This window comes from Lycorma delicatula, chromosome 9 (assembly GCF_047948215.1).
Source record: "Lycorma delicatula isolate Av1 chromosome 9, ASM4794821v1, whole genome shotgun sequence".
Classification (NCBI taxonomy): domain Eukaryota; kingdom Metazoa; phylum Arthropoda; class Insecta; order Hemiptera; family Fulgoridae; genus Lycorma; species Lycorma delicatula.
The window spans coordinates 86,789,285-86,811,948 of NC_134463.1; the positions used below are offsets into that span (position 1 = coordinate 86,789,285).

General features: G+C 32.4%; 1 protein-coding gene across 2 annotated transcripts in view; it reads right to left on the bottom strand.

The window, feature by feature from the left end:
• Positions 1-22,664, bottom strand: part of Epg5 (ectopic P-granules autophagy protein 5) — a 239,997-nt gene that overhangs the window by 41,652 nt on the left and 175,681 nt on the right. Inside the window, exons 28-31 of one of the 2 annotated variants that reach the window (XM_075375997.1) lie at positions 15,596-15,829; positions 14,534-14,717; positions 8,766-8,984; positions 3,721-3,881 (exon numbers count right to left, since the gene is read on the bottom strand). In XM_075375997.1, coding sequence (XP_075232112.1) covers positions 3,721-3,881; positions 8,766-8,984; positions 14,534-14,717; positions 15,596-15,829 — 798 coding nt within the window. Of the gene's footprint in view, positions 1-3,720; positions 3,882-8,765; positions 8,988-14,533; positions 14,718-15,595; positions 15,830-22,664 lie in introns of both variants that reach the window. The other variant, XM_075375996.1, reaches the window with a different exon arrangement.

The following is a 22,664-nucleotide window of genomic DNA, read 5'->3' on the forward strand; positions in this document are numbered from 1 at the left end:
TTGCGTTTTTTTTGTTATTTCAATCATAGCTTAGCTTTCACCATTGTTTTAACCTTATTTTACTAATATTTCAATATCTGAGAAGGAGCCTCTTGTTATTATTATGACCTGGATGATGATAACATGAAAGTGTTTTCGGCTTCCCCAAAAAAAACAACTTTCCACAAAAATGATTACTTAATAGATGAAATCAAATATGTTTTAATTATACGATTCTAAAAAATAAATTTAGGGAATCTTTGAATAGTTTCTTGCTTGCTTTAATGGACCAATAATTGTAATTTACTTCTACTAATCTTAAATGAACAGAATGAGTGCATTCATAATTTTAACATCCTATTTAATATTAAAAGAAAAGATTTTAGTCTGAGTTACTTTGTGTTAAATCACTGTTCATTTTCTTAGGAAAATAGAGCTACAAAATTTCTCTTGTTATTTGAAAATATAATAACATAAAGTCATCTTTCAAGTGGTACGTCCAACAGTGGTTCATTTGAAGTGGAAGATTTTGTTTACTTAAGAACTCATCTATTTTAAAACAACTTTCAACATCTTCCTTATTTTTCAACGATTAACCATTTTTTGCTACAATAAATCACTGCACACTATATAAATATCTTAATTCAGAACATTGGACACTAGCACGTATCTACTGAAAGTAAAATAGTTGTGAAGTGCTAAATGAGGAAGAAAATTTGGGTCTTTCCTGTTATGCACCCCACATTCAGTTTTTTGTTATTTACCATGGATTTATATAAAATTATGATGTAATATAGTTTAAATTATCATACAAAATGATTAAATAATGTCGTAGATATATAATTTTGTAAAACTGTTACCTGTGTTAGCCTGTATGGCTTGGAGATAAGATGTGCCTACATAATAATGTTCTGTTACTCGAAGTATTGTTTAGATAAGTTTTAGTTAGTAAGTGTACGGCATAGTTAAAAGGACTTTACAGGTTATTTTTCTTCATAGAGCAAGTTTGGTTTTGGATGACATAATTACAAAATGGTTAAGTGAAAGTTTGCAATTAGTTAACGTTCTACTATTATATGGTTCTTTGTAAAGTTAAGGCGATTTTTTTTAATTGCCATGTAACAGTATGATGTAAAACCATTGCTGAAAAGTGACATGACTGTATGAGTTAAAGCTGTCTTGAAAGTTTTACTGTAAACCCAGTGTCTGAGTGGAAAAGTGCTAGTTTTTGTTTGGATGGTTGTAGGTTCCAAACTCGGCAAATATGTGGTAAAAAAACAACAATAATTCATAAAAATAGTGCAGGGTGCATATCAGAAAAGACCCGAAAATTGTTATAGCAAGATCAAAATGCAAAGAGCCCCCTTTTTGTAGATTTCATTAGAAGTAAGTAGACTTTGTACGTTCATAAGAGATGCAAAACCTGTATGACACAGTTTTAAAGAAATCATGATACTCTTCCTACTATTTTTAAACTAAAATATAAAATGTGAGTTTATTCAATTCTACTCATTAAAAAAAAAAAACCACTACAAGTAACATCCATTAACATACCTGTAATGTATAACTTTGAAAATAATGAAAATGTTATTTTAATGTTGAACATAATATTTATTTGTATATTATTTACATATAGATTATGGCTACATAAAATATAAGTTTTATTGTACTGCATTTCAATGAAGTATTAGAAAATAACAGATAACTAATGTTTGTTGTTAATACTTGAAATAATTAAAAAAGCTAATTGAGATAGTAAAAAAAAAACCATAAAACAGAATCAAGTAGACTGATTTAATGTTTAAGTATCGTAGTTTTTAAATCTTGAATTAAGATTACATGAAATTTAATCAATACATTAAAATTTTAAAATATTAAAAAAAATATATGATTCATTAACAAAAATAAAATGTAATACATGATTAGTTAAGTCTTTATCAATGCTATATATATATATATATATATATATATATATATATATGTGTGTGTGTGTGTGTGTGTGTGTGTGTGTGTGAAAACAGAAAGTTTTATTTCATCAACTAGATATAGACAACATAAAAATTTCTAATACACCAAATTTTATCAAAATTTAAACCATAATGATACAATGTACAATTGCATTTGTAAAATTAATGAAAAATAAACTGGGTATTAAAAATCAGCAAAACACCAGAAAAAATCTCAAATTAACAGTCAATCTTGGCAACTAAATAATAGCACATCTACTGAACACAGTTTGTTTTTAGTAAAGTTTTTAATGAAATATTAAATATTTAAAAAGTTTTTATTTTTTTTTTACATGCACTAGTCTAACAGAACAGTTTTGCCTGACAATCTGATGTTATTAATGAAACTGAAACTTTTTTAAAATCCACGTTTAAATGATATAATTAATTTAACAATACATGGTCATTTTTATTGTTTTTTCAGTATCAATTTTGGTTCAAATGATTTCCTCAAAGTCAAATTTAAATTAATTTTAAATTACATATTCATATTAGTACATAAATGATTTATTTTTAAGCTCCTGTTTATCTTAAGAAAATTTATCTTTTTATCAACCCACTAAATTTTCAAGTTCCTCCAGTCAAATATTTCGATTTTTCCTTTCTGTTATTCCTATTATCCTTCTTTTTTTTGTATAATAAACCACTACCACACTACACAAATATTTAAAGTATCTTTCTAATTCTTAGATCTGTACCTGATACTAGAAGAGTCCTTTTCTATATGGAAGCCAATGGACCTGCTTACTTTATCTACTTTTATAATTCTACAGTATAAATAGAAAAATTCTGTAACTTCAGGGACAACATGTTCTTATACCCTTTATTTAGTTCCTAATTATCCTTCTTTATTACTTTTTACTTACGTTCAAACTGAATTTCTCTCCTAAAAATAAATCCATGCAATACAGAATTTATTCTATTAGACATGAATGTTAAATAATTTAATACCCTTAAAAATGATAAAATTCCTGTAATAAATATTTTTCTTATGCGATAAAACCAAAATTTTATTAAGTTTTAACAAACTGATTTTCATTATTACATAATTATTAACATTATAACATAACTGATGAATCCATTAAGCCATAAAAATTTACCAATAGTAGGTTATATATTTAATTTTTATAAATAATTATAAAATATGAGGAAAATTTAACGCTGGTAACCGAGGATGTCATCTTAAATTTTCTAGATTTTATTTAAGCTATGAGGAAACCACTTTAATACTAAAACAATGTTATAACCTATAAATTGTTGTAAAACAATGTTACAACCTATAAAACTGTAAAATAAATACCATAATTTTTATAAGAGTACAAAAATTTTGATTTTTTTGGGGAAAAAATTATTAAAAGTTTTTTAAAATAATTTTTTTAATCAATTTCAATATTTCATATTAATTTATAAATTTCATCTTGGTTGCATCCTGTATCCATTATACTATAAGTAGAAGTAGATCAGTATGTGTTAAATGAATTGAGAATAATAAAACTAAAATAAATAAAAATATAAAGGTGAGGTAAGGAGGAGTGATGCCAACTACCTTAAAAAATTACAATTATTATTTACTGTCCACTTGAAAATTCGAAGATATTTTAAAGACAAGCAATATTACAAGTATTAAGCAACCAATTTAAGAATTTTCTAGATATTTTTCCTATCGATAAGAAGGTGACAGATATTTTTTGAACCTCTTTTTATTCTCTCATTTCAATATATACATTAAACTTACCCTGAGCATAAGATCGATATCTTGGAATGATGGTGTGAATCGATTCCAGGGCAGAGTAAGCAGACGACCGTGTATTAGATTAAGAATATAATCCTTTACTGAAGAATGCGCGTAATTTACAACATAAAACTGCCATACAAAGCTCAATATGTTACTGCAACCTGCAATTCAGATATTAAAGAATTAGCTTTTTACTGAATTTTTTATTGTCAATCTAACAGATTATGATCTGAACATATAAAAAATAATGCATGTTCACATTAAAACAAGATCTATTGAACAATAACCTTACTAAGTTCAAACGTAGCTTAATAAAAAAATTTCTGTTGGTACATGTTCAATATGATAATGAAAATAAAAACATTAATATTGAAACATAATTAAAACATGGTAAATAAATTTTTAAAGCAAAAATTTCTGGAAAATTTAATGCATTAATAAAAAAATTAAATCATTCTATCTACTACAAATAACTTTATCAACAGATCCCTATAATGTATTTACGAGCCAGTCAAGGCTTGCTTTGCTTTTCTGACCATCTAGCCAGGGGACTCTGCCCTCTGGACCCTTGAGATATTCGTATCTTCATGTTTGTGAAAATATTAAGTACTTTACAGAAATGTTTTAAGAAAAATATATATTAGTGTGTAAAGAATATTTTTCTGAACATTTTGGTGTTTTCATTTTTAAAATAGGCTTAAGACGTGATTACATACAGAATTTAGTAGATTATAATAGAAACATAATGTTTAATGCTAGCCATATTGAAAACAGGGAGTTGTCTTGGGGATGCCATCTTATTTGTTTAGTCTTGTGTCTGTTCATGTGAGGGGTGTTAGTTGTCAGTCCACCTGCTGCAATTGGTGCAGAGTGAACCATAAGATGCACCAACCGGATGCACGCAAACGACTCTCTCTCTCTCTCTCTCTCTCTCTAAATAAATTTTTTTTTTACTGCTAAATATTAACTAATCATTCCTTTCTTTTATTAATAAATAAATAAAAATACAAATAAAAAATATAAATAAAAATAATCTACGCTTAGAGATTAAATTAAATAATGTGTAAATTAATTGACAACAGACAGCAAGAGAGAATAGGCTGAGAGAGTCACCGTGTGCAGCCACCCTGCACATCACCATTGGTCTGCTCTGCGCTAATAGCAGCTAAAATAAAAATGTGAACACACACAACAAACAAACATTCATGCCGTTTCTTTTTTATGAGAATGATATTAGCATCTTGGTAAAAAATCAATCAAAGGTCAAGTTAATTGGTTAATTATTATTAGCACGGTAGTGCAAATTATTTTATATATACTTGCCAGACTTATTTATTAAAAATAATCTTGCTTAATTTAAATTTATAAGAAAAATTTTAATATCAGACTGTTTTTCAAACCTTGTGATATTTAGATCAATGTGGCAGTGGGCTTGTTTTAAAACATAATGTATGCGGAATGTTCCAGTGCCTTGGTACCTCATGGTAAGTAAGGTTTACAATGTGTCTGTAGCTCTGAGGGAATTTTTTTTGTTGAAAATTGGCACTCCTGCATGCAAGGGAGATCGAAGTGAAGAGAACAAGTCTAGCTGGGGGTCAGTAGAATGATTAGTTACAAGAAATTGTATTTTAACATGAACTCGACAATTTCCAATCCCATCAAGTGTGAAGTGTGTGCTCTCATCCAGTATCTTGCTATCGCTAAAAATAAAAAGCCCACCAACATTCACCATGAAATTGTTTCTCTTTATGGCGATGTGATGTCACATGATAAAGTAAAACAGTGATGTAGGAGTTAAAGATGATAGAACAAATATTCATGAAGAACAGAGGAGCAGAAGACTATGGATTGTGACAGACGAGTTTGTTGACAAACCTGTCTGTACAGATGCAGTGTGTACCAAAAATGTTAATAGAAGAACACAAAACAAATTGAGTTCATTGAGCTTGGGAGTTTCTCGACCGTTATGAGCTCGAGGGTGAAGAATTCCTTGACTATTGTGACTGGGGATGAAACCTGGGTGGCTTACTACATACCGGAATCCAAAAGGCAATCTATACTGGTTTCCCATTAGAAAAAAATTCATAACACAACAATTTACAAAACAAATCATAGTGACATTTTCTGGGATTAAAGGAATTTTTCTTATCAATTTTTAGACTCCAGGTCAATCCATAAATGCTGACAGATACTGTAAGATCCTCTGAAAGCTTTATCGAGCCATTTAAAACAAAAAATACGGCTGACAAAGAGAGAATGTCTGTTGCACAATAATGTTTGGCCCCATACGCCGTGCAAAATGGTCGACCTCCTCAACAATTTTGATTGGGATATTCTCAACCATGCTGCCCTTAGTCCTGACTTGGCACCAAGTGATAGTTTTCTTTACATCCTTTTGTAAGACCATATGGGCAAAAATGCTTTTCAACTGACGAGAGATGAAGAATACTGTATGTGAAATAGTCAAAGGAGTTGGTGACAGAGATGTGTGACACAGGAGTAGGAAACAGTTCAGTACCCCAGCGAACCAGATTGGAACTGAATGGTGAATATATAGAAAAATAGTGATATACTTGCGTAATAAGACATATAAGTTTCATTAATAAATATGCATTTTTTAGTTTTTGTAAAATTTTGTAATCTTACTTTCTGCACATTAGTCGTACTTCTTAAAAAATATCTTGGAGAATGCTGAATTCATTAGCCACTGATACTTACTTTTTTACCTGTTATTAAAGTATAATGTTTACATTTGTCTTAAGTAAAACAATATTATCAGCTTTTTGTTTATTGTTCACTTATGCTTATATGAATAAAGTGAATGATATGATGGACGGAATCAATTGTTATAGTATATTTTAAAGTCCCTCTTCCTGCCAGCACTCAAGACATGCTCATACAAGCAACCTACAAGCATATACTTGACAGCAGGAGTTGAATATTTCATAAATATGGTGTTACTTCTTTACGGTCTGATGTACTGAGAAAATCAGGAAAAGAGAGGAGGATGTTGTGGAATGAAAAAGAGAGTAAATAATCTTCTGCTAAACTAATCATCACTTATAATTATGTCATATAACATAATACTATTTACTAGGCCCTGTATGCATTACAATGGGATCAAACAAAAATTGGCTTTTAATTTATTGATATGTCATTTATTGGCAATCATTCTCTTTAAATTTCTTAATGTTAATGCTTATTCTGAATTTATGTTTTGTCACATTTTTAGACTGTTTACAGATAAATTGTCAGTGTTATTTTATAAAATGCAATATAAAAAAAAAACATTTGCATTATTAAACTTATTTCATCCTACAGTAGTTTAATTACTACTTCTTTCTTTGGCTTTGAATTATCAATACAGATAACTTTTTTCAATAACTTCTTAAACATCGTTGAAAAATGGTTTGAATTAAAACAAAAAAAAAATAATAATTTATTTAACTTTTTTTTTATATTAAAGAGTGAGAAGGTATGTCAGTTCTGTTTTCTAAAAACTGGCTTTTATGAACTATATTTTATATAATCTGAGAACTAGTTTAGTTTATAAAAAATATTTTATCTTTAAAAATAAACAACTATGAATTGTCAACACTCACTACAAAATGATTAAGTGATCCAGTATCCAGCAAATTAGATTATACTTTATCGTCTGGATTTTATGTACTAATGATTTTACTATTGAACAATTGATACACACTATTAAAAAGTTAATAAGACTTTACTGTGCTTATATGAACTCTGCAAGCCATTGTAGTAACTAATAACTATGATTATTTTAAAGTAGTTTTGGGGTTATATTGGACTTTTTATCTGGATACAGGCAAAAGTACACATTCTGTGCAAAAGTTCATTTTATTTCTAATTATTTTTTTAAACAATACACGTATAAAAACTAACAGTAAAATATTCATGTACCTACATAAAATCTCCTCTCACTTGATCAGTCTATTTCTTTTTGTTTCAATTTTAAAATAATAAACAGTATCAGTATAAGGTTTAATTTAAATAACCACCAAAAGTAATAAAAAAAAGTCACAAATTTTTGTATAAGTCATTCACATTATTTTAGTGTATTATCACTTGGATGTCAGAAAATATAAATTATTAGAATTAGAGAACTGAGCACATTAAGGTGCACATTAAAATAAAATTTTGATCTGATAGTTATCTCATTAGACATTTCTGTCTTTGTTTAAAACAATCACTAAGACCACCATTATACAGCCTAATTATATCTATTAAAGATATATTTTATTTTGATGATGCGTTCTCACTGCCGGCACTAATTTTTTTACATACTAATTTCCAATTTTTTTTTAACATCCAACTCATGATTTATGAGGAACAATCAATCATCTTCATTAAATGTATATTTGCTTTGAAGCAGATCCTTTCATCATGTCTTTTCTCCATTCTTCTCTATTCTCAGCTAAGCTTTTGATTTTCTAATAGTTCTTATTTCCTTTTGGATCATCTACCAATTTTTATTTTTTTCTGGCCTCTCTTTTTCTCATCTGTTTAAGTCAAACCTGTTCTAATCAACCTTGTCTCTTCTTATGTTGTGTCAAAGCCAGTTAGTCTCCTATGGTTAATTGTTCTGATTTCTGTTCAACCTCTTCATCTTCATTTTTCATTCTGTCTATCCATTTAATCTTCTTAAACCCAAATTTCAAATGCCTCCAATTTTTTTTTGTCCCTTTGTTATAGATTCTTCATTTTCACATTCATACAGCATTATACACCAAACATAACATTTCACAACATGCTTCTTGATCTCTAACTTCTTACTATACAATAATTTTTTATTTGATTAAAATGCTTTCTTAGTTCTGTTTTATAAGTATTTTTTGTTTTTTATTTATTTAAAATTTATTTTAAACTGTGAAAGTGCTTGTGAAAGAAAATAAGTGATTTTTTTTTACTAATTATTTTTTATTTAATTATTTTACAATTTAACAGAGATTAGTCAAGGGTCTAACTAAATTTAATAAAATTATGTAACTAAATAAAAATAATAATTAAAAATAAAATCAACATACCTGGTAGTGTATCCAACATAAATCTAACACATTCAATAAACATACAAGCCATTTTATTAGCATGACCACCATCAGTAACTATCCAAGGTGGTAATACTGATCTATCATCAGTAAGCTGTTGAATCCAAGCAGCAGTTGGTTCTGATAAATTTCTCGTGAAATATGGTGTGAGCCATGGTGAAAATAAACTTGCAAGACACGGCCATAACTGTTCACTCACTGCTATCAATATAATAAATAAACAATGAAATAAATAATAAATTTGTATAAGTTTCATTAAACAAAAAATAATTTTTGATATAATACTGAAGATTAATTATAAACAGTTTGAGAAAAATATGATAAATTACAAATCGGAGACTAATTTAATAGATTTTGCAATACTGGTTGTGTATGTTACTACTCTCCTGGAATGATGCTTAGTGCAGAATGGAGATTCATTCTCTGCAGTTGTGTTTTACTACAATACCTTATTCGATCAACGGAAGTGGTTGTTACAGTGGAAGCGTATGTGCATTCTGAATCCTTTTAAGAAACACATCAAATGTTCATAGAAAAATTCCAAGTGCCAGTATCCCAGCAGAGTGGCTTACATGATTCAGTTAAAACATGGCCAACTAAGGCATCAGTTTCAAATGCAAAACAAAATAGGTGACTTTCCATCTTCCATTAGAAGTCCAGAGGCATAGCTGATATTCAAAGAAGAAACTTTGCCAGTCAGAAAAAATCTATAGGTAAACTATTACAAAAAAAGTGGTGTAAAACATACATCTTTTATATGATTTTTCATGATTTAAATTTGAACCATACCTTGTAACAACTATGCGGCAATTAAAGAAGCAGGCAAACCAAAAAAAAATGAATTATTACAACTGGCACCCCAAAAATATTGTAATGGACAGATCTGATGCTGTATTTCATGTCAGACGAGGCACATAATATTTCATTTATCTGGGCATGTTAATTCAAACACTAGATACAGGACGGCTGAAAATCCTCACCAGATGTCTGAGTGTTCACTTCACAATGACAGAATCTATATATGGTGTGGTAATCATACAGCCAATATTTTTTGACTGGACTGTCAATAAAGACATGTACTACACAATTTTTTAAGAATTCTACACTAAGTTAGCAGATATTGAAAAAAATATGGGTTTCCCCAGCAACATATCAAACGATTCACTAACAAACATTAATGAGGTCTTTACAGAAGAATTACCGGTCATCAGAGGGTGGTGGCCTCCACACTCCTCAAATTTGTTTAATTACAATTTTTTCTTTCTGGGCTATTTGAAGGATAGAGCTTATGAATCAAAACCCTATACTAATGATGAGTGAAGGCCAACATTTAACGAGAAATCTACGGCATAAACATTAACATTCTGCTTCAGGTGACTTTCTCGTTATGGTAACTCAAGCATAAAAGTGCATTGATGTGCACTTGCTTTCTTCAAACATCTTTTGAAAAATATAGTAAACATGTAAATTTCTGCTAATTAAAATACAGAATTTAATTTACATTTTCATTTTTTCACTGCATTCATAAATTGTTACATGTTGCAACTGTGTTTATAGTCTGTAGTCAGGTTTGTTTGTTGCTAATCACAGCTTTAAAATTTAATTTTCTTCTATCACATTCTCTCTGTTTAACATATTCACTGTGTAATTTTTGTGATTTTAATCTGCAGGCTCTACAACTGTTACCGTAGTGTGCAGGGTATCTAGTGTATGTACATTTTAAGTACTTTACTACACATAATGTACAAATCTTGCCACGCATTTAATTGTATGGCTAATGCATTGACCTGACTGCCAGTTCTCAAATGAATGTAGATGATTAAAAGGTTAAGTGATATTTACTTAAATATTTACAAATATATTTACTTAAATATTTACAAATAAATATTTGAATAGAATGAATAAAAAGCATATGCCCTGCACCTCTTACGGTTAAATTAGACCAAAGAGATAAACATTGTATCACTTAAATTTTTAACTGAAGAAATAGAATACTAAGTCATAATCAACTGTGCTCTGCTGTTTAAAACAAATCAATTATTAAACAATACATGTAAAATTTTTCATTAATTGATAAAGAAGATTACAGGATCATAGGACTTGTAAAACTAAAGAATTAAACCGATATAATGAACAGACATTTATATATTTAGAGACATATAAATGCACACATATTTAAATATGATATTTATAAGTTGAGCTACTACATTAGATTGGCTTACTTAGCTCTCTTAACAACTTTACTTTCTATTATGAGAGTTAAAATATATTTCTTATACAGACAAGCTTATCCCCACTGTAGTTGAGAAAACTATTACTACATGTATCAGCCGAACTAGCACCAGCATGGCACCAAAATCATTTTTTTTACGTATGACATTGTGATTTATAGTGCGTAAAAATCAATCCCCTTTATATGTAACATGATGACAACAATATTGTTTCAACTTATCAGTTTGATCCTTAAAAAAATTGATGTGACAAGGATATAGTGTCAATAACTTAAAACACCAGTCTGAATCAGTTGCTTTATGACTTGAAACAAAAGAAACATAGTAATGTTTGCATGAATTCGCATTACAATCTTTCTTATGTAATAAAAGTACATTTTAATGTTTTTGGCGCCTTAAGACTTCTTTTCCTGGCTAAACTTCACATTTTAGATTATAATACATCATGCTTTAATAACCCAATACATTCATAATTTTTAGATTATTACTAAAAAACAAGAGAAAAGCTACTTACAGTAACTACATACCATAAACCTGTGTTCTATTAATTCGTTTTGAATGTTAAATAATTACTATGTCAGTTAATTATTAATGTATTAACATGTTAGCTCCCAGGTTGTTTTCACAGACTTACCCAACAGCCCAGGCCATTATAACAGAAATTGACTATTTTTTTCAAGTCTATTTCTCATAATATTTGACCTCTATGTAACAATATAAACACGCCTGTATCTACAAAATGATTTTTAAAATTATTTTTAGTCCTTTTTTGAGTGCACTCATTTTGGTACATATGGTCCATTATAATAAAATTGGATTAAAATATACTTGGACCATGTATACTATATATGGTACACAAAATTGTTTTTATTTTCTACTTTTTATTTTACAATAAATGAGAAAGGTGAGGAGAAATATTATAATTCACATATAATTTGATAAAATTATTCATTACTGTAATAATTAACTAAATAAAAACTGATGCTAAGCATATTATAAGCTACTATGTACAAAAAAAACTTACAGTAATTTAAACTAGCTAAGTCTATTATATTTTATGTAATATAAAACAACTGAAAATAAACTGTTACTAAATATCCAAATATGAAAATATATTACATTATAAATTATAAAATATTAACTTTTTAATTTAAGCATATTAAGTAAGCATATTAAGTATAAGTTAGCATATTATTGTATCTTTTTTATGTTTTTGTAATCTTATGAGTTTAAAAAAAAAAACAATCAAGGCACATATGCTTATTATCACAGCCTTCATATACAGTTTTAACTCTTTTTGTATTTTAACAGCATGATCCCTTCCAAATTTGGATGATAGCTTCTTGTAGCATGCTTAACATCTTCCTCGATTACATTCAACAAGCTTGTGATTGTTAGTATGTTCATCAATAGGATAACTTCATTTCTGGGATTTCATTAAAGATAAAGCAATCTTTTCCCTAAACAGTGTGTGTTTACCACACGTGTTTAGCAGCAGTTCAAATCCAATTTTTTGGTACCATTTTACAGATTTTTTCAGACAGGAAGTATAAGCTTCTTTTTGATCAGATACATCTACAAAAGGTTTCATTTCATTATACTGCATGATTGTAGATGGGTTTTTTTAATTCATGATCTCTCTTGTTTTTCACTTTTTTCATTTGTGGCTTACTTTAAGTTGTCAGAAACAAAACCTATTTCTTATCCATGCACTTCCCAACAATAACTTTTGTATTACTTTGTACAACTGTCAATTCTCCCTTTTGTAATCTTTTCTCTATAACTTCCTTGGGGTTGAGCTTCCTATTAAATCTTAGTGCCCCAACAAGGTGTGTGGACAATTTGTTTAGTTCACGGGATAAATGTACGCATGTGTAAAAATTGTCTTTACATAGAATTCGTCCTTGGTTTAAAAGAGGATTCATTAACCTAAGGACAACTTGAGTTGCAATGGTGTCCGTTACCCCGTGGGAATGATTACAATCTTTCCCACCATAAACTTCTAGATTGAAGGTGTAGTCGCCTTCTAAACACAGCTTAAAAAGTTTTAATCCATATTTGTGTCGTTTCCCTGGCACGTACTGCTTAAATTTTAGATGTCCTTGAAAAGGAACAGCAGTCTCATCAATACATACATACTTTGGTGCATCCACAGCCTTCTGAAATCTAATATTCAAAAGGCTAACTAGTAGGTTTATTTTATACAATCTATCCTCTGGAGGACATTGTTCATTGTCTGAAAAGTGTAATAATTTTAGGAAAGTTTCAAACGTTGTTTTAGAAATTGTGGCCATTCCAGGAATTTAACTTTTGTAAAGAGGATTTGTACTAAAATAGTTTCTTATAGAAGCCCATCAACATACATATACCAAGAAATATTTTCATCTCTTCTTCTTTGTTCATGTAATTGCAGGAGTTTGTCCTAATGATAGGAGAAAATTTCCTCTAAGTTTTCTTCAAAAATTTTTTTTATAACTTCTTGTTCAATATATTTATTTGTTTCAAGAACTATTATTTCTAAAATTTCATCATCAACGAACAAATTGTAAAAATCAATTGTTTCTGTACCTCTAAGTTCTGCAGGTATAATAATTGGATGAAGTCCTGTAGCTCCTTCATAATTACAGTAATTGAGTTCTCTATTTACATCACCCAATATCAAATCAGGAATAAGGCTACTTGCTTCCCTAGGTAGGCCAAAATTATCATCACTGCCATTGCTTTCAATTGAACTAGACCTTTTTGAAAAATCATTACGCCTAGGAGTATTTGGATTATTATGAATTGATGTTGATTGTAAACAGTACGAGTGTTCTAAAGCAGAATCATACCTGACATGAGACCTTTTTTATTTTGCATTTGAGATGCCACTTCATCAATAGAATTTGAAGAATTACCTTCTTCCAAGTCTACTTGAAAATCTAGATCTCACCTGTTGTGTCGCCGCCAAACAAATCACTCTGTTCATTAGATTCCTCTCCTTCTGACTCATCACTCATGTCACTCTTATGTTACACAGTTCATTTGTAGACATTTCTAACCATTCACTAATTTTATTATCGATTTTTATCTTGCAACCTATATAACCAAAGTATCTAACAACAATCAAAACATTTAACTGCCTTCTATAAACAACTGTTCAGACATCAGCTGTTATCAGCTATCAAAACTGCATAAAACTTCAGCTGATTTCAGACCCAAAGGTAGAGATAGTTACTTTGGGGCTTACAAAGACAACCAAATGTTAAAACCTAAAATATTATAAAGTTTTCATTGTATGGAATTTTGTTTTAAAAGTGTGACATGTATACTAAATGTAGTACAGATGGTTCAGTAGAAACATATTGATGTGTACTAGTATTAATAAACACGGTCCATTACTAAAGTTTAATGTGTACAATATATAGTACAAATGGGAGCTAACATGTTAAACATCAGTTAATTAAGTGACTGCACATTAACAATGAGTAATATTCATCAAATCAACAAACTAATAAGTAAAAAAAAAATACTGACATTTGTCACCAAGTGATCCACGATCATTATGTAATCTAGCAGCAACGACTGCGTGACCAATAGTACCGAGTAGTGCAGTGAATGCTTCAATATAATCCCTGTACTTTGGATATAATCCATATAACCCATACTGTAATCTCTCCTTTGTAAAATGATCAGCTAACAATTTCACAGTGTCTCGTAACTGAAAATAGAATAAAAATAAATAATCTTAATTATGTGTGTAAACATTTAACCATTACTATATTTAAACATTATGTATGTCAATGTGTTTAAAAATAAAAAAAAAACTTTATTACAAAAGTATAATTTGTGCATACCGCAGTACTTCAGCATGGCATTTGTGAGAATTCTACATTGGACTAGGAGGAGGTATGTCAATGACAATGGTTAAACAAAAATTGTAGAGCATAGTCAGTTTATTTAATTGAACTGGTTATTAGTATTCCATAAAACCTTTTGTTACAAAAACAGCGGTAAACACATGTTCAGGTACGACCAGTGAAAAAGATAAACAGTTTTTAAAGAAAGACAACTTTTTAAAAGAGAAATGATACTAAAAAAAGGCACTAGTATGGCACAGTTCCTAGTATTTTGGTTGCACTTACATAACATTCAAATATAGCATAAAATCAAAGCTGAAGACAAGTTAAGGAGTAAAATTTGCAATCTTGCTAAAAAATTTGGAAAGAATTTCTAGAATAAATATTTTTCATTTATGGGAGCTTCATATTATTTTTTCTGATATGGGAGCTTCCATATTAAAGGAACACATAATTACATATCACTTGCTATATGGTTTGAAGAACCAGAAAATATTTTGAGGACGAAGTAAATAAAATAAGCGATCAACAGCCATGTCTCTGGAAAATTACTAAATTAAATTTTCCCTAGAAAAACAAGAAGTAGCTCTCTTTTGTAAATAATCAATTTCAACTCCAAATAAAAAACATTTCATATCCAATTAAAACTAACTTAATTTAAAGCACTTTTAGTGATGCTTTAGTTATAATTACAATTTTATATGAGAAAATAAAATGTTTAGGATGAATAGTTAATTACCTCGACGTGAGTAAGAACTTTTTGTTCAGTAGCAAATTTCCTTATTTCCTCTTTCATTTGTCCAAGGCTCATATTCTGTCTGAATTTGCATGATGTTAACGCTTCCAATAATTCAAACCAAACATCAGGAGCAATCGATTGCGTTTCACTTTGTTTTAATGTAAGCACTAAAACCTCACCATAATGTTCAGGAAAGTCAAACATTAACAACTGACATAGATGTTTTCTATACACCTATAAAAAAGAAGAATGATACATTTTTTTTTTAAAAAAATAATATTCTTAAATATAAATGTTTAATTAATTACAAATAAATGTCAGTTGTGGTGCCGGTTATATATGTCTGTACAAGCATTTAAAATAAGGTGTCCTATTCTCCCCTTAATTTCCCTTCTGTGTGGCACATGTATTTTTCATATATCATCCTCATTAATTTTTTTATTTTGTACTAAAATTTTGTCAATGACTGTTATTTAGCATTAGAAGAAGTAAACGCTTATAAGATGTAGGTGTTCAGTAATGCACCAGTGGAAATGTGAATACCTGATGAAAGAGACCGTTAGGTTTTATTAAACATGAAAGAAATGTTCTTGAGAATTAGGGAATCCATCCTTATCCTGTTTCACAGTTTTAGAAGTACTTAAATGAAGTGTCAATTTTTTTGGATATTGTTCAAGTTACTTTCACACTAAATTCTAAGTTCTATCATTATTGGATCACAAAATATGTGGTAACTATAATTCCATCCATAACCTGGATTCATCCTTTTATAATGGCTCAAAGGAAAAGACAGATCTGTTTTGATAGAAAATTGTAAACTATCACTGACACTTGACACTTGATTTCTACATGCTTTCACAAGTTTAGATGATTATGTACATATATATTATGTACTTGGATTAGAGAGTAAAAATTTAATTCTTTTTAACCTATTAAAAATAGTTTTAGTTTTTTTTAGTGTGCAGTCAAACAATGTAACTGTTTTTTTTAAATTAGATTATTATGCAAAATAGATAAATTTGTGTAAAAGACAAAGTGAGCCATCTACAAATAGTGAATTGATAGGTAAAAAGACAAGAATGTACAATAACATTTATTTAAATTATGGTTTCACCTTATTGGATGAAAAACCAGAAGTGCGTTGTTTGCTTTCAAGTTCTCTCCAAAAAAAGGCATAAAACCATCAAAAAACTAATTCAACACTTGGAATTTTTCAAAAGAAAATTACATATTTTTATTTGTAAATCAAGCCACGCTGATAAGAGTACAGTTGAAGATTCTTATCTCACTGCATTAAGAATAGCTAAGATGTCCACACCCCATACAATCAGAAAATTTCATACTGCCTGCTTCAATTGATATACTGTTTTAATGGGTGTGGAAGAAGCAAAAAAATTAAAAAAAATCCACTTTCTTTAAAAGACACAATATCAAGGTGAATCGATGACATGGCTGCCGATGTTTGAGATCAGATGATTCAGCAAGTGAGCTCAAATGAATTTTTTAGTGTTCAATTTGATGAGTCATTTGTGGCAAAAATTTCTTAGTTCTTATGTTTTGTGAGATATGAATGCAACAGGAATAGAATAATCAAAGAAAATATGTTGTTTTGCAAATCAATACCTGGTGTTGCAACAATAGAATGTGTTTTTGATGTTTTTTATGAAGCTACTAAGAACTATAACATAGAGTGGACAAAATGTATTGCAATATGTATTGATGGTGCAAAAGCGATAACAGGAAAGAAGAAAACCTCTAAAAAAATTTAAAAAATCATCTTTTACCGAGGGCGGAACGAACGCACGGCTTCCTTCACAGACATGGTCTTGTCACAAAAAATATGTTGGAAAATCTCAAAAAAATTCTTTGTAAAGCTGCGTGAGCTAAAAATTTAGTCAGCAAAGTATTTCACAGAAGATGAAAATGATTTCTCCAAGAGAGGGGTAGTGAATACAATTAGTGAAAACTTTGTTGAGTCTGCTATGTTACCAGTTGAGATTCACAACGATCATCAAAATGTCTGCTGATAAAACGTTATAACTACAATTCACAACTAAAGATTTAGATATGTTTTGGCTTACTTGTAAAATAGAATATGGAAATTTAGTCACAGAAGCATTGAAAATATTAATCACTTTTGGCACATCTTACCCTTTGAAAAAGGTTTTTGTCAATGGTTGCACTAAAGAAATTTTCTTTTATCACTTGAAAACAATTTGATTTTGTGTGTTTCTAACATAGATCCACATATGTCTCATTCATTTATTTTCTTTATTATGTACCTATAAATGTAAGCAAAATGTTTATAATAAATGATTTTTTCTTTATAAAATGATTTCATTAGTGTTTACATGTAAATTTATAGGATAACTTGGCGATCTCCCTTTTATATCACCACGACCCCCAGGTTGAGAAACACTGCCTTAGAGAGTTAAATTAACTTTTCCTGAAAACCACATACGAAATATTTATGCTAGATTTTAAGATTTTAGTTAGTCATAAAATTAGAAACTTACAAAAATTACACAATTTTATAATTTCTAGAATTTATTATACTCCTATTATAATGAAAAACAAGATTTAATAGGTTCAAAATTCCATTTTTTGATTGCTAAACTGCGCTTAATAATGACAGAGTTTTTAAAAGTCAACAATCTGAAAGAAGTAGCTGAGGAATTTACTTTAAAAAACAGTCACTGCTTGTCATCTTGAAGAAATTAACAAATTCAATTAGTTGCAAATTTTTAAATGCGCTAATAAAAAATTTACGACAGCAAAAAAAAATCTCAGTCTTTTCCTAAAAAGTGGGTGGAGTAAGATACTAAAAAATGAATCCAAGTATTTTAAAAATACATGAATTACAAAGCCTAGAGAGTTCAAAAAAGAAATATTCTTGAACAAGAGGTACATGGGTGTACATCGAATTACTGACTCCTTTTATAGGAGTACAAAATTCAAAGAGTGTATTTTAAAGGGAACAGGATCAGATGATATCATTCTTACTTCTTTGAAGCCTTCAATAAATAATACTGTGTCTATAATGTGACGGTTTTCCAACATGTTGATCATTTCCAGAAGTAACATCATGGAAATTGAAGAATGTAAAACAACGATGATAAAATGCCAATAGCTGGAAATTATAATTAATGAATCTATCTGTTGTTACCTTTAATCAAATTAAACAATGATGACTGTACATTCTTTAAAAAAAATTTCCAAAAAAAAAAGTTTTTTAAAAACTGGTATTGTACATAAAATGTATTATGTTCAGCACATATGGTATTATCAGATTATTATCTCATGGTCTGGCTATGGAATCCCAAAATATTTGTTTGGTACAGTATTATGTTTTCTACTACCTAATTTGTAAGTGTTGCAGTTATATTCTGCATTTCTAAGTGACATGTTACTTGTAGTATAAAGAAGGTAAATATGAGGTTCATTCAATAATTAAACAGACAAATAGGTGTACAGCAAAGACGGTTAATTAAATAAAAACAGTTTTTTTGTCTACTTTTCCACGTAATCCCCCCACCAACTTCTCTGCACTTGTGACATCTTTTTACGACTCTTCTTATCCCTCAGCAAAGAATTCTTTACCTTGATCTCGAAGCCAGTTTTGCACCTTTTTTCTTTACCTCTTTATAGTCACTGAACTTGATGCCACACAAACAGATAAGAATCTGAAGAGGCAAGGTCAGAGCTGTAAGGAGGATGAGATAGGAGCTTCCAACCCAATTTGCCAATAGTTTCCAGCATCAGTTGCTGTATGTTGTGCCGTATGAGGTCGAATGTTGCCTTGAAGAAGAAGCACCTCTTTCCTCTGCCATCCTGGACATTTCCTCTTCAATGCGGGCTTGACTTTGTTCTCAATCATGGCTGAGTAGTATAGGCTGTTGATAGTGTGTTGTTCCTCCAAATAATCACAGAAAATCAGACCATGGACACTCCAAAAGATAGTTAACATGATGTTACCAGCTGATGGTTGTGTTTTGATACTCTGGTCCCTTGTGCGTCTCAGAGTATCTTGTGGTATAACTTATTATCAGTGTCTTTTTGGCTGTTGGTCGTGTGTGTACCTTCTAACAGTATCGAGGTTTTCTGGTTTTAAGGCTGTATCACATTAAAGCGCATTTTAAATTAGACTCAGCATCTGTAGCTCTGCTACGGTGTGATTGGCGTGGATTTGTACGACGCGTACTCGCCACAACGCGGCGAAAGGGTGGCAACGACTGCTGGTCATCAGTCGCTGTGACAGAAAAGAGGCTTTGCCTCTTAGTCCTTCTGCGCTCTTGTCAGAGCGGGGGCCATAATCTGTGGTTCATTGTTGTACGTCTAGTACTGCAATCAATCGTTCCAGTAGCGGCGAAGAGGTACGTAGCGTGACAGGAGAACGTAAGGGTCTCCAGCTGCCCGTACTCGCTGCGGGCAGTCGTCACATTGTGGGCTTGCCCAAATCAGCTATAGGAGACAGCGAGACTTTCGGATCTAGTTCATTTAGGGAAACTTCGGCCATGTCCGATTTCCAAGTAGTTAAGCAGTCCAGGCGGAAGAGGAAACCTGCGCCGGTGCCATCAACAAGCTCCTCCGAGGACGAGGTAAGTGAGGCGATGGACACAGGGGCACCCACCCAGGTGCGGTCCTCCCCTGCAGTTGATGCATTTAAAAGTTCTAAGGGCAGACCTGGCAGTTCTGCCCCGCTGTTGAAAGTAGTCCAGGAGGACCTGGACTACTTAGTAGATTTTCTTTCGCTTCCAGGCGGGTTCAGCTCGGGAGTGAGGAAGACAATTCTCCCCCGGCTGGGTAAGCTGAGGGAAGCTTTTGTGGCGGTTAGTGAGGGTTTCGAGGCCTTGGCCTCCAAGCCCCAAGAGGTCAAGGCTCCCAAGGTGGTCGTTCAGGCCCCGGTGCAGCCCAGGCGCTACGCCGAGGTCCTGAAGACCAAACGTGAGGCCAGCAAGGCGGTCAAGAAGCCCGAGGTGATCTTCGTGAATAAGGCAGAGGGATCTAAAACCACAAGCCAGGAGTTAAAGCGCGATTTCCGCGAAGCCCTTCGTGGTGACCGGAATCGGCTTAGGATTCGCGATATTAGGGAGACCAGCAAGGGTTTAGTCGTCGTTGCTGACAATAAGGAGACAGTCCAGGTCATCAAGGACTCTCCTGCGGTGCAGAAGCTTGAGGTTAAGGTGGACCCCAAGCGATTGAGGAAGCCCCGAGTCATAATTTATGACATCGAGCGGAGTCTCTCCGATGAGGAGGTTCTGTCTCTCATCCGAGAGCAGAACACTGATTTGGATGCGGCCACGTTCAAAGAGCAGTGTAGGTTAGTCTTTAAGACTGGAAAGCGTGATGCCTCTCGGTATCACGGAGTGTTTGAATTAAGTGCTGGTCTCCACCAGAAGTTTTTGTCCGAGGGTAGGGTCTTCGTTGATTTTGCCTCTTGCCGCGTCAAGGAATACCTTGATGTGCAGAGGTGCTTCAAGTGTTGTAGGTTTGGCCACAGGGCCAAGTTCTGTAAATATGCGTCGGTCTGCGCGCATTGTGGTGTAGAGGGCCACAAGCGTGAGGATTGTCCGCAAAAGAAGGAGGCTCCGGTCTGCGTTAACTGCAAGCGGTTACGCAGAAATCATAGGCACTCCATCAACAGTAAGGAGTGTGGTAGCTATTTGAGAGCGGTTGAGGTCTACTTCAACTCGCGCGATGGTTAGGTTCGGTCAACTCAATGCCCAGGGTGCCTATGCGGTCCAAGTCGAGTTAAGTAACGTCGTTGAAAACCGGAGCCTCGATGTCTTGCTTCTTCAACACCCGTATGTTGTCAAGGGTGATCTGCCAGGTTTTTCAGGTTGGAAAAAGTTCCATGTAGGTGATAGTAAATCCGCCGTTCTGTGCAGGAAGTCCATTGATAGTGTTTTTATACGGCAGGCCTCTGACACACATCACGTCATTGTTAAGCTTGCTGTGGATGGTTTCGACCTAGTTGTGGTTAGTTCGTACTTTCAGTACAGAGATCCCACTGAATTACATTTGGAAAGATGGGATAGAATTATCAGGCTGGTAGCGGGTCGTCCTATTCTTATAGGTGTTGATGCGAATGCCAAATCGCTTCTTTGGCACAGTGGGATCACAGACGACGGCGGAGAATTGCTAGAAGGCTTCATCGCGCAGCATCGATTAGAAGTGTTTAACGTCGCCGGCGAGTCGGCAACGTTCGCCGGCGCTGTGGGATTGCGGAGGACCTTCCTTGGTACCAACATTGATGTTACCATAGGCAAGGATATCCCAGGTAGGATTCAGAACTGGTCTGTAGTCGATGATTGCGAAAGCGACCATCGGCTCATTGTCTTTGAGTGGTTAGGTGGGCTGCGCGATGTCTTTAGGGCGGACGTCCCTGTTCAGCAGGGGCGCTTCCTGCACAGGCGGGCGGATTGGCCCAAGTTTTCGAACATTCTTGCGGCCAGGATGCGGGTGTTCACTCGTACCCTGGACGAGGTCCCATTAGATAACCTGGCAGAGGATTTCTCTTCTGCGGTGGTTGAAGCCGCAGAACTCTCAATCCCCCGAAGTACGGGTCGAGAGAGAATAGCTGGTTGGTGGTCTCGGGACTTGACAGCGGTAAAACAAGCCGTGGGCCGACTCAGGAGAGCCGCACAGCGTGCGCGTGATCCTGACCGGCGCGAGGCCTTGTTTGCGGAGTACCGTCAGAAAAGGAACGAGTATTTACATAGAATTAGGACTTCTAAACGAGATTCCTGGCGCTCTTTTGTCCAAGAGCAAGGGAATAAAGACCCTTGGGGAGTTGTTTATCGTGTTCTTGGTCATAAACATAGAAAGGACAATCTTCTGTCGGCTCTCTCGACCCAGGACGGCGTTGTTGTTGAGAAAGATCGGGTTCTCTCTTCTGATGGACGATCTGCTCCCTGATGATACCGAGGTTGGTGAGACCTCATATCACCGGAGAGTTCGAGCGGCGGTTGTTAGTTTCACTACGGATTCTGTGTCTTTGGAGATTACTGAGGCGGAAGTCCGCCAGGTAATCTGTAGCCTTGCTAGGAACAAAGCCCCCGGATATGAT